The sequence below is a fragment of the Micropterus salmoides genome, unplaced genomic scaffold (assembly GCF_014851395.1).
Source record: "Micropterus salmoides isolate LMB-PRFRI ecotype aquatic unplaced genomic scaffold, ASM1485139v1 Ms_hic_scaffold_22, whole genome shotgun sequence".
NCBI classification, from domain to species: domain Eukaryota; kingdom Metazoa; phylum Chordata; class Actinopteri; order Centrarchiformes; family Centrarchidae; genus Micropterus; species Micropterus salmoides.
Window position 1 is genome coordinate 7,572,750 of NW_024041373.1, and position 11,542 is coordinate 7,584,291.

The following is an 11,542-nucleotide window of genomic DNA, read 5'->3' on the forward strand; positions in this document are numbered from 1 at the left end:
AGTTTGAGACAATTAGTTGCGCAATATTATTGTTGCGCAACTATTGTATTGTGGAGAGCAATTGTGTTCCAGCTCTGCCTACTTTGTCACGTCCGCACACCTGGGCAGTCAATGCATGAAGTGGGCATACTTTTTGTTTTGGAAAGTTACAAAAATAGTTTACGCAGCATCCCCAATTCCTATTTCAGAAAGGTGGGTGGTGAGGAGGTTTTTAGACACTGTTCAACAAGCACTTCAGTTAAAACAATACTAAAGCCTTTAGTCTGTGTCTCACACTTGTGAATGTAATAAGCTGTGTGAATGTGAAGCAGATTGCTGCAGGAGGATCTTAAGCATGCTCCTTTCAGTTTGCCAGAGTAAATAAAGGAGAAAAAATGCCTTTGTGTTCAAGCCAAGCTTATGCATCCCAATAGGGCAAATCAGAAGTCATTATTTTCTTTTTGTATCAATGAAAACAGAGTATATCTGTGTTTATTCTGAATTTATAAAAACACTGAAAGTGCAAAGATACAATAAAAGATTTTAAAACTGCCATTTGTAGGGGTTTTCTTTTTAATCTACATATTAATTAGCATTTTCTTGGATAATTTTGTTAGCTGTGCTCTTAAAGTGGAGGGGCATAAATTTTATGGAAATCAGTTGAAATCAATTTCCCATTTAATAATATTTTATTTTTTTTTCTCTGTGAAAATCTATAAAAACTGGAAACGAGGAGCCTAGCACTATGACCTGTAGGCAACTGATAGACAACTGATCAAGATAATATTGTCTCTCCACAGGTATGCCATCATGTGTGGAATTATGGCAGAATATGACACAGTACAGAACAAAATAAAGAACGGGTACATCTTTAAGGTAAGTTGTAACAGACACTACTGATATGTTTCATATGTTGTGACTACTTAATGAAACGCTCGCTTATGTATATCTGCGTTTCTCGAATGTACTTGTAGTAGTGGGAAATATCATTTAAGCCAGTAAGCCACTCCTACAGCCATTCAGTTGCATAAGACAGTGTGTGGAACAGTGGCACGTAGCATGTTATCTTCTGTCAGCGGCTTTTCCCAAACACTGTGTACCTGCAAAACTCTTGACAGGTGAAAGAGAGAGAGTGCGGAGTAGGAAGATACGGGAACAAATAACCTGAATCAGAGAGAGGGAGAACGGAAAAGAATGAGGGAGGGTGTATGACAGCCAGGAGTGTGTGGTCGCTCGGCGAGATCGCGTGTGTGAGAGGTGTTTGTGAAATACTTGTGGGTTGGTGAAGCAGGACAGATCAGGTCAGAACAGAAGGTAGTGGAAACAGCAGCTGTGTCATGAATCAACAGTGAAAATCTTCTCCTGTCTGTCTGCCTCCCCTCCCAGGATCATCTGGATAAAGCCATTGAGCTGAAACCGCAAGACCCCTTGTCTTACTACCTGCTGGGCCGCTGGTGCTACGCTGTATGTGACTTTCCTGACACACTGCACCACACATATCTCTCCCATCTCTCCTCACACAGGCAAACAGGGAATTTATAGAGGCTGACGTGTCTGTGTGACCTCCTACCTCCCTTTCCTAACCCACCCACGGTTTCCCCTCATTCATTTCCACTGTTTAGATTTCCCTGTGGTTTGTTTTTCCCTCTGCATATATATTCATATTTGCAGAGAGCGCTACAGGAGGTTAACACCAGTCATTGTTAGCTGTAAATCAGATTGTACAGAGGATATACTATCATTCTGTCTCTATTTGGCTCATGTTCTTTCAGAGAAAGCAGTTGTTTCTGTTACTGTCGTGCCTTGTCTGTCTGTCATTTAATCACTACCGGTAATTTTTGAAAATAATGTGTGATGATGAATTACTGTCATTTAGATATAAAGGTTTACAAACGTTATGCTGTGGAGTGTTCCTGTTGTTTCATGAGCTATTTATCACTTATCAATCTAACTGCCTGAAAGGAAGGAAGCCATTACACAGATTGCTCTGATAAAATTTTATAATACTTATCTACACTGTTGGTAGCAGAGAAGGAGTGTTGGGACTGCGCAAATTTAGTGGAGGAGTAACACCTGATATTTTCAGAGATTGAGTTTTATGAGCTGTCTGTGACGCGTTCATGTTCAACAATGATCTACTGTTTGTATTCAGCCAGCGGTTGTGTTTGAAAGGTGCCAAAGCAACGCTACACCTGCAATTAGATGTTCCTCTAATGAAAGGTGCGAGGCTGGGAGACTACATGTTTGACCCAGGCTTCTCCTGGCCAGTATCATCTTCTGTGAAAAGGGTCATTAGAAAAGTGTACCTGTGGAAATGGGTAACATAATATGTAACATAAATGATATGTAACCAAACCGGCTAAGAAATAAATACCCACAGAATTCATAAACATTGTTTCCGTTAACTGTTAAAGCACTTAATTTCACTGCTGGTTCCTCAGAGAGGTAATTATGTTTAACGAACCAAAAGGGGGAAAAAAAATATATAAATATATATATAGTTAAGCATAGAATAATGATTGTAGAGTTTTCACTTCATGCCATTAAAACGTGCTTTTTGCTATGGAACTTTGAGGGAATGTCGATATGACGTTTTAAGGAATTGTATCGGGAGAAACTTTTTCAGCTCATTAATGATGTCTTAAAGAGCAATTAGGTATCCCCTGAAAGTCTTCTTTTTGGTGACCTCAAGTGGTTAATTTGCACCTTGCTTTAGTGATGTACAGATAGACTCCAGGATCACTGTGACATTCCTGTCACATTAATATAACCACACCCGACCACACCCAGTATTTGAAACTTTCAACCAGATAGGGCAGTTATACGCTAATGTGCAGAATTGTTTTTTTAACATGAGTTGTTTGATTATTTTCCAGGTGGCTCAGTTATCATGGATTGAGAGAAAGGTTGCTACAACATTATTTGGAGAGCCTCCAAGTTCCACAGTTGAAGACGCACTGAAGAATTTTCTGAAGGTACTGTGATTTCATATCAATCAGTCCTCCCTGTACTGTTTTACATACGTTGGAATACTTTAGGGTAACTTCTGTATTTTTCAGCCACAACCATAGACTGTACAGGCTTCGACAACAACTGTGGCCTAATGGCTCCGGGGCCAGTAAAAAGTAATGTCGGGACTTTTGAACTAGCAACCGTTACTGCCCGCACTGTTGGCCAATCCAGAGTTGTGGTGACGTGACGAGTGGTTGTCAAATGTTATTTCTCTAATCTCAATCATGCGCCAACCTCTGGGTCTGAAAGTGAAACCATGCAGACGGAACTTAAACCTGCATTCTCTCTAACAGCCAGCAGGGGGCGAGTCCGCTGGTTGCTAAAAGAAGTCCGGTTCCATTAGAAATAAAATGTTGCTACTTCTCAGTTGAATTATTACCTCAGTAAACACTTTCATAATGAGTTTATGGTCTCAGTCGCTAGTTTCAAGTGTTGTTCAACACAGCATGATGTTCATTTAGTAAATGTTGGTCCTATTTAGGGGGAAATGGACAAAAAATCAGCGTATGCTTTAGGGACTACCTTGTGATTGACATGTTGCTACCATGGCAACCTGTTAATCAGGATAAAGGCGACTTGTGCTCTGTGTAAAGTTTTTTTTAATACAAGGCTGTAAGCAGGAGAGGGAGCACATTAATTGTTTAGTTAACCTTTTTATTTTTCATAATTTTAACTTTGATTACATTTTAGTTTAGTTTATTCAGGATGTATTTAACAGATTAAACATGTTTACAGAATAACATAAATAAGTTTCAAACCTGTTGAGCCCTGCTGTATAAAAGAAGTGGATGGTAGTCATCATGACATCACCCATTGGTTTGTGGACTGGCGTTTTGAAGCCTCAAGGTGAAAAGTAGGGTAATTTTACCATTATTTCTAATGCAGTCGGACTTTTCTTTGCAACCAGAAGAGTCACACCCTGCTGACTGTTCAGTAGAATGTAGGTTTAACGGACTTCCACGTGTCCCGCTTGGCCATGAACCAATTTTCCCACGTTGTTGTGTCTATGTTACTAACTGGGACACAATCTTTTGAAATTGGTCCAGTATTGAACCAGCACGCAGCAGCAAAACAGGGCCGCATCGTAATCTTTGCGGTACAGTTGCACCCCTTCAGAGTATGTCCACAAAAGTAGGGGTTTTTGCCACTGGCTCAGATGGTGTAATTTCTTATGGAGTATTGATTTTACTGAGCTGCACTGATTAATGAGAAAAAAATGCGTTCACTTGCAACTTGCCTCCAGGTCACTCCTGTACCCAAGTTTTTTTAAAGACAAAATGCTCTGTGTTTAGAAAGGCTTAATGTGTGTTCCCACATTTCAAATGTTTATATAGTAGAGAAATTAATGTTGCTTCTGACCAGTATTCCTGTGCATGCCTCTTCCTCTTTTCCTGTGCATCTTGCCCATCAAGTTGATTTAAGTGGTCCTTGTTACAACATGTCGCTCGTGACCTGGTAGAGAGCAACCGGTAAGGCTGAGGAACTTTAACAGAAAGCATCCTGCAGGGCTATACAGGTCCCCAGCCTCTAACCAGCAGTTATCTGAGCTCGACTAAATGTAGGAGAGCTGTTTAGATTGTAGGAGCTGCAGGAGAAAGAGTGGCAAGTAATAAGTCAAACGTCAACCCTGTTGTTCCAGGCCTTTATAATGATACAGGTTGAACTGTTGGCCATGCCTGTGTGAAGATCATCTAAATGCAGATCATTGAATCTTAATGTGATTAGTTGACGTCTAGTCCAGTTAAAACAGTTATCAAAATGAATATTAGCAGCTACTGTACTATTACAGCTTTACTGGGGAAGTACTAGAGTAGTGTTGCAATATATACAGAGATAAATTGTCTTTAAAAGCTTTTTTCCCCCCCATTCAGGTTGAGGAGCTCAATCCAGGATATTCCAAACTCAACTATGTGTTTCTTGCTAAGGTCAGTACTAGAAGCTTAAAGGTGAAATTTCATTGCCCTTTTGTTTGTTTCTTTTGGGACTACACTGTGCACTGCGGGGTCCTACTGAGACCAAACAATGCTTTGACAGTTTATCCTTTTCTTTGGCAGTGCTACAAAGACCTGGGCCAGAGGGATAAGGCTCGGAAGATGTGTGAAGCTGCTTGTTTAATGAATGCTGTGTCCAAAGAGGTAGACCTCATCACTGACCTGTAGCAGTATTGTATTTATATCCATCTCATAAAATCATCTGTCAGGCAGAATAGTATACTGTTGAATTATTTTATTGTATACTAATAAATGTTTTTTTCATCTCAGAATGAAGAGGCACAAAAGGAGCTGGACTTACTCTGCCCAGCGCTAGGAGTGTGACAACAGCAATAGCACATTCTTTTGGAAATGTAATTTCCATGTGCTATGAGCAGTGTAGGTGTGGATATAGAGTGTATTGAGAGACCACCATGTTAATTCACTCTGTGAGTGGAGGGAGGAGTGCTATGGCATTATATCATCAATGGGAGCAACAGGCTTCCACAGTCAGAACTGTAATGTGTTTTTTAATAGTGGAAAACAAACTTTTCACACCTGTTTGTATCAAATCAGTGAGAGCATTTGTTTTCCCTCGCTCAAATAATCAACTCTATGAGGTGGGTTTTTGTTTATTTTAATTGTTAAAAGAAGTTGGATTAATCATAAGTTGGCAGTGTGTAGTAAGAGGTCCAATGAATCCGCCTGCGTTGGGTTACGGCTGTGCCGCTGTTGCCGGAGCTTATCGCGGCCATTCTGGTCAATGCTTGTGAGTCCACCAGACGCACCGCCGCGTGTCCCAGAAGCATCCCAGACGTGGCTCTCCTCTCCGCAGAGAATAGGTAGCTAGTCTATTTTTGACGAAAGCCCTGGCAGCACAGAGTAGATCAAACCGGGCAGGAAGTCACATAGAACGGCAGAGAATCTGGTCAACTTTCAAAATAAAACACCCTGTGCAGACTCCCGATTAGGGATAAAACGGTATGAAAATTTCATATCACGATTATAGTGACTAAAATTATCACGGTTATCAGTATTATCACGATATTGTAAAAATGTGCCAAAAAATATTAAAATGTACTGATACACACACTGAAACCGTTTTATATTGACTACACTTGACAACTACAAAGACAATTGCCATTTTATTTGCATAAGAAATAAAATAACAGCAAATACCTTTTGTAAACATATGAAAATCATCTAAGTGTGCATTATCAAGATTATATATTATATAGGTAATGCATGATCCTGTGGACAATTACATGAAAACAAATAAGTCTAGAAGACAGTGATAGTAACTGCAATGAGCCCAAAAATGTACATAAATACAGAGAGTCTGTAGCGTTTCTAGATATGCTGGCTGGTTGACTAAACTGCGTAACGTGTTATCATGTGTAGTGGACGATTAGACTTTGCCGACGCACACAGCAACAGAGCAACGTGTAGCGTTTTTACAAGAGCAGCTGACACAGAGCTTCAGTTTACACGCTGTTAGCAAGTCAGAGAGACAAACCAAAGCTAAAAATTAACTCACCCTGCATTCACTATAAGGAGCACTCTAATAAAAACTAAAATATGAGCGGACTTCACAGTGACTGAAAAATCTCTGCAGCGTTGTCTTCCGTTGACCCAAACAAACCCACATTGCATTCTGCGCATGCGCGCCTGCTTCTGGGAGACGCTGGACAGTTTGCCATAACAGCGCGGTTAACCGTACCAGGTTATCATGGTAATTAAAATGTGTACGGTAATGATAACCGTCAGGAATTTTACCATGGTTTACCGTTAAACCGGTAATCGTTTCATCCCTACAGCAAAATCAAGCAGGAAAAACTTTCAGGGAAAGGACAAATTAACAACAAGTCAATAACGACCGCTCCTCTACTGAAATGCTTCTGAGAGGCTTCCGATTGAAGTAGCAGAGGACCAAACAAAGCAGTTGCGCAGCCTAACGCAAAGCAGACGGAGTGAGTGGACATTCGGAGTTATCTCCCTGTTTTTTTGTTGAGTCTCCCACCACACATTCAAGGGGCAATAACAAAAGCACATCAGACAATGGCGCACCCAAACAAAGATCTTGGAATGCTGTGACCACAGGATGACCTCGTGCCCTCACCGTGAGTGTTCCCTGGCAACATTAAAACGCAGACTTTAAATGATTTGATCTTACAGTTGACACACAGATTGGAAATGTTCTTTTATTAAGTATTTTATGAGATCTGATTGACTGTCCAAACTCCATTGAAGACTTTATGAGAATATGTGAGAGTTTAGGTGGGTTTACTAACATTTATTAACCGTTGGTTAACAACTGAACCTGGATATTTGCCTTTTAATACTATACACCAGATGTCCTCAGTTTAATGTGCTCTTTTGTATCTTTTTCCAGATCATTCGCTAGAAACTTTAAGCAAGAACCCATTAGTGATTTCAAGGTTGCTTCTTTAAAGTTTCATTTATAACCCACCCCTACAGGTGTTTTTGAGCAAAACCTCCTTTTTAATACATAGATCCTATTGGAACCTTTCAGGATGGGTTCCTAATCCTTGTAGTTAATTTTTGAACATTTACATGGGGCTCTAACTCCCTTACCCTTTTTTTTTGGTCTTTTATTATTTTTAAATTTGTAATCGAAATCTGTGGAGTGGAGTAGCATCCTAAGCACACCACTCGGACTTGGTATCCAAAGTTAAATAAATGTTTTACTGTTTATAGAAGGCTCCATACATATATTACATATATAAACAATGCTTAATTATCCTGGTTAACGTTCATTTAAAGTTTTGCTCAGGTTTCAATTAATGTAAAAAATACCCCCAATTTTTTAAACATATAGTGACAACAGATCATCATCATCATCAGGTTACTGGCTTCCATGTAAATGGAGCAAGTGTAGAGCAAGTGTTTGTGTTTCTCTCTGTTAACAGAAAGGTTGGACCGATGGCTCTCTGGTGAACTATAATGACTAAAGCAGAGGATGCAGACCCATTGCTTTGACATGATGTGATGGTCCATACGTTTGCACTTCAGGTTAGATAGTAAAACTAAAATTTGATCTGATTAAACTGAAGAAATGTTAAAATAGAAAAAATGTTATTGTTGTTTTATGCATTCATAATTATTTTACACTTGTTTATGTTTCTGCTAAATCTTGTTAAGTGTGATGCATTTGAGACTTTTATATTGTGTGAAACTATTAAGCTTTAATTTTGTTTACTGTTGGGTTATGTTTTTGAGGAGTGTATGGGAGTCAAATTAATTGATTTAATGTTGTTATGGCTATGTGAATTGTGAACATTACAAGAAGAATCATTTTTGTGTCACTTTACAGTTTTTTTCTACAAGTGCTACGAATGTATTTGATTTTCTTCAAATGCCAAAGCAAGTAAAATATTCCTGAAGTTTATATCAAGTCTGATACACTACATAAAGATTATACTGTACAGTGTCACAGGCAGTGTGCACTGAATGATTAATGGTACTGGTGTCTATAATTAAATCTGTGCAATCCTGAAATGAGTTGTCAGTTTGTCATTTGTCTTGCTTGTACCTCATCTTGTTTGCCTGCTCGTTAGTTTTATTGCTGTTTATGAGGAATACCCTTTCACAATAAACAATGTCATCCGTAACTTATTATGAAATACATTGATCATATTCCAAAAAAACAAAAATGTAACAAGCAGGCTCCTATGTGACTATAAATGATTGTGTGGAGTTTTAAGGCATCCCTTCTCCCCAGACTACATTTTGTGCCAGGGCAATTGGGAATTTGTTACTGGATCAGATTCAGGCATACTTCCCACCAGTCTGTTCATGTTTCAGCATTTTCTTGCCTTTGTAAAACCACACTAAATGGGTGCCTCCCAAATGAGCACAGGTGTTTGTTTATATAGTCGTGAAATCCTAACATTTCCTTGATTTTATTAGCCTCCTGTGCACATGATTTAAAAGTCTCAGTTGAGACAGCAGCAGAATTCATTTGCAGCTGTGTTTTTTTCCTTCAATGTGAAGCACATTTTGGCTGTTTTCTTTCTTTTCTGTATTCACAGGCATCATATAGTATGTCTCTGTATTTGATGGCTTCTAATCTTGATGTCTGTACATGCAGGCCTAAAAGACTCCAGGACTCCATGTTGAATACGAGTGTAGAGGCTGCAGCTTTCTAACGTTCTTTCTCGTGATGTCCATTAGTAGATGCCCATAAAGGACTGCGGTCCTTCACCAGCATGTGAGAATCATCCTAACTTTACTTGGCGTTTTCTTAGACTCCTCCTTTAGTTTGGTGGTTAGTATGTCATTAAAAAATGCAATGTTGGCCATTTTGGTTTTATAATCTGCCAAATATAACTCTTCTGAATGAAATCAAGTCATTTTGAGGCAGAAACTACCTTTCAGTCAAGTAGAAGCTGCAGCCCCTTTCTGGCAAGTGAAATACTGCATGTTATGGGTTGTATTGGCCACTTAAAGGTATTTCAACAGGTAAAAAAGACTGGATTGTTGGTACAAGTTAAATAATATCAAGTCATAAGGATAATTGCTAAAAAGATCATGTTTTTATTTTATATATAACTCAGCAGGAAGTCATGTTAATTACAGGCTACAGTCTGTTTACCAAATATAAACAAGGATATTAGACATATCCCTACCAAACACACGATCCATCGGCAACAACAGGCTTCTATTATTGCTTATAATCACGTAAATGTCATGCTTGATCACACGATAAACAGCAAAACACTTAATTGGCCACAATTGTGATTATTCCGTTAAAAGAAACATTTAAGTCATAACTTTGCTATTACCACAGATATAAAGTGATATTTGTTTGCACGTTATGTCTGTTTGATCCAGATGCAGCTGTCGCCCCCTGGACGGGGACGTCTCGTCACTCTACCTTTAACCCTCTCAAAGGTCAAAGGCCGCCTGACCCACCAGTATCTCCCACTTGCTCCCACACATAATGTACATATTTGATAATATTAGTAATTAGTTTGTGGTAACATCATTAACACATAGTCATCTGGGTATGTGGGCCATGTTAACACAATATAAATGGAAATGATTCAGAATGTATTTTTATGTGATGTGGGGTCCAGCGAGCTTCTCTGTGAACGCCACGTTTGCACAGTCTTGCTAAGGTTCATTCAGATCTCCAACCATCCCTCCACTCACTCACAATCGCATCTCAGTTATGTCTCTAAGTTACACAACTTACAGTCAACAGCAGAAGGATCTTGTTGTGTATTTGTGCTCCTCGGCCAATGCAGGATACAAGCTTAAATAGAGAGATTCGCGTTAATCTTGTTAATGCAGTCTTGACAGGTCTAAGCTGTAATGACATGTCTTACCACTACTTATGTATGTGATGTTTTCATCTTTCTCAGCAGGCTTGCTCCACCACAGCCTTCCTTATGATGTTATCAGCCAAACTCATACAAAGCACCTGCTTTACCGTGCAAGGCTTTTCTCCTGTCATCTTAGTTTTTAATCAGCGTGTACCTCAAGTGTTCATGTTTCCTTTGCGTTTCATGTCCATGATTTGCAGGAGTTCACAGTTCTGTGGTTGGACTGTATATTGCTCCCCTCTGCAGCTTGCTGTAATGCAAGGAGGGTAACACAACAGAAGCAAAAACACCTGAAGGCGGGTATTGTCTGCAATTACAACTCAGGTCATTATCCCACTGATACAGGCATATTAACCTTGACATTGTCAGCGTCTCTGTACTTCTCAGCTCGTTTGTATTTGATGATCTGTCAGCTCAGTTTGACTCCTTTATTTCAGAAGAGAGGTGCAAAAGCAAACTCTGTGTTTTCCTTCCAACTGCTTGGAGCGTTGCCACACATGACTTCACTGGCACTATTTAGTCTTCAGATTTAATTTTGCACTTGTAAAAAAAAAAAAAAAAAAGGGAGAACGGAGAGAGGAATATCAGTAATCATCCACTGTAGTTTTATCTGAATTTGTCACGCACTCCGAAAGTTGGCTGGCCGCATGGCTGCAAGTACAGGATGTTCTGGCAGGGCGAGATAAAACGCTTTGCAGGGAAAGGGATCTCCTGATTTGGCACGATGCCGAGAGATTGTTGAATTTTTTGTTTTTTGTGTGTACACTGTGTGTTTGTTGTGTTGTGTAATCAGCTGTGAGTACAGAGTCACGGTTGAAACAAACTTAAATGTAGAAATTGTAGAAGTTTTTATTTTTTTCTTGACTGTATGTCGGACTGAGCTTTCTCTGCTTAGAAACTGTAAATGTGTCAATTACATTTTGAAACCTTTTTAAAAATAAAAACCTACATCAATGAAAAAAACAATCGTTCAAGGGCATGTTTATTATGTAAGGCAAACAAACTGAAGAAATACTCAGAGTACTGCATTGCTGCAGTGAGCAGTAATTACAGCATGTCTTGTTTCAGTCATCTAAATAATCTAGGTCTACAAAAGAAGCATATGAGGTAAGATGTCAGGTATGCCTCAAACCCCTTCAGGTTTACTATATTGCTAGCTGTTAAGAATCTGTCAACTTTAATCTAATTTAAGTTTTTATGTTATTATTTGGTGACAAAAGCAATTTTAAACAG

General features: G+C 39.2%; 1 protein-coding gene across 3 annotated transcripts in view; it reads left to right on the forward strand.

The window, feature by feature from the left end:
• LOC119916913 (regulator of microtubule dynamics protein 2) overlaps positions 1–6,239 on the forward strand; it is a 36,512-nt gene extending 30,273 nt beyond the window's left edge. For all 3 annotated transcript variants that reach the window (XM_038736892.1, XM_038736893.1, XM_038736894.1), the window contains 6 exons: positions 780–855; positions 1,366–1,443; positions 2,856–2,954; positions 4,863–4,916; positions 5,046–5,126; positions 5,253–6,239. In XM_038736892.1, coding sequence (XP_038592820.1) covers positions 780–855; positions 1,366–1,443; positions 2,856–2,954; positions 4,863–4,916; positions 5,046–5,126; positions 5,253–5,306 — 442 coding nt within the window. In that variant the 3' untranslated portion in view covers positions 5,307–6,239. The remainder of the gene's footprint in view (positions 1–779; positions 856–1,365; positions 1,444–2,855; positions 2,955–4,862; positions 4,917–5,045; positions 5,127–5,252) is intronic.
• Positions 6,240–11,542: the final 5,303 nt, after the last annotated feature.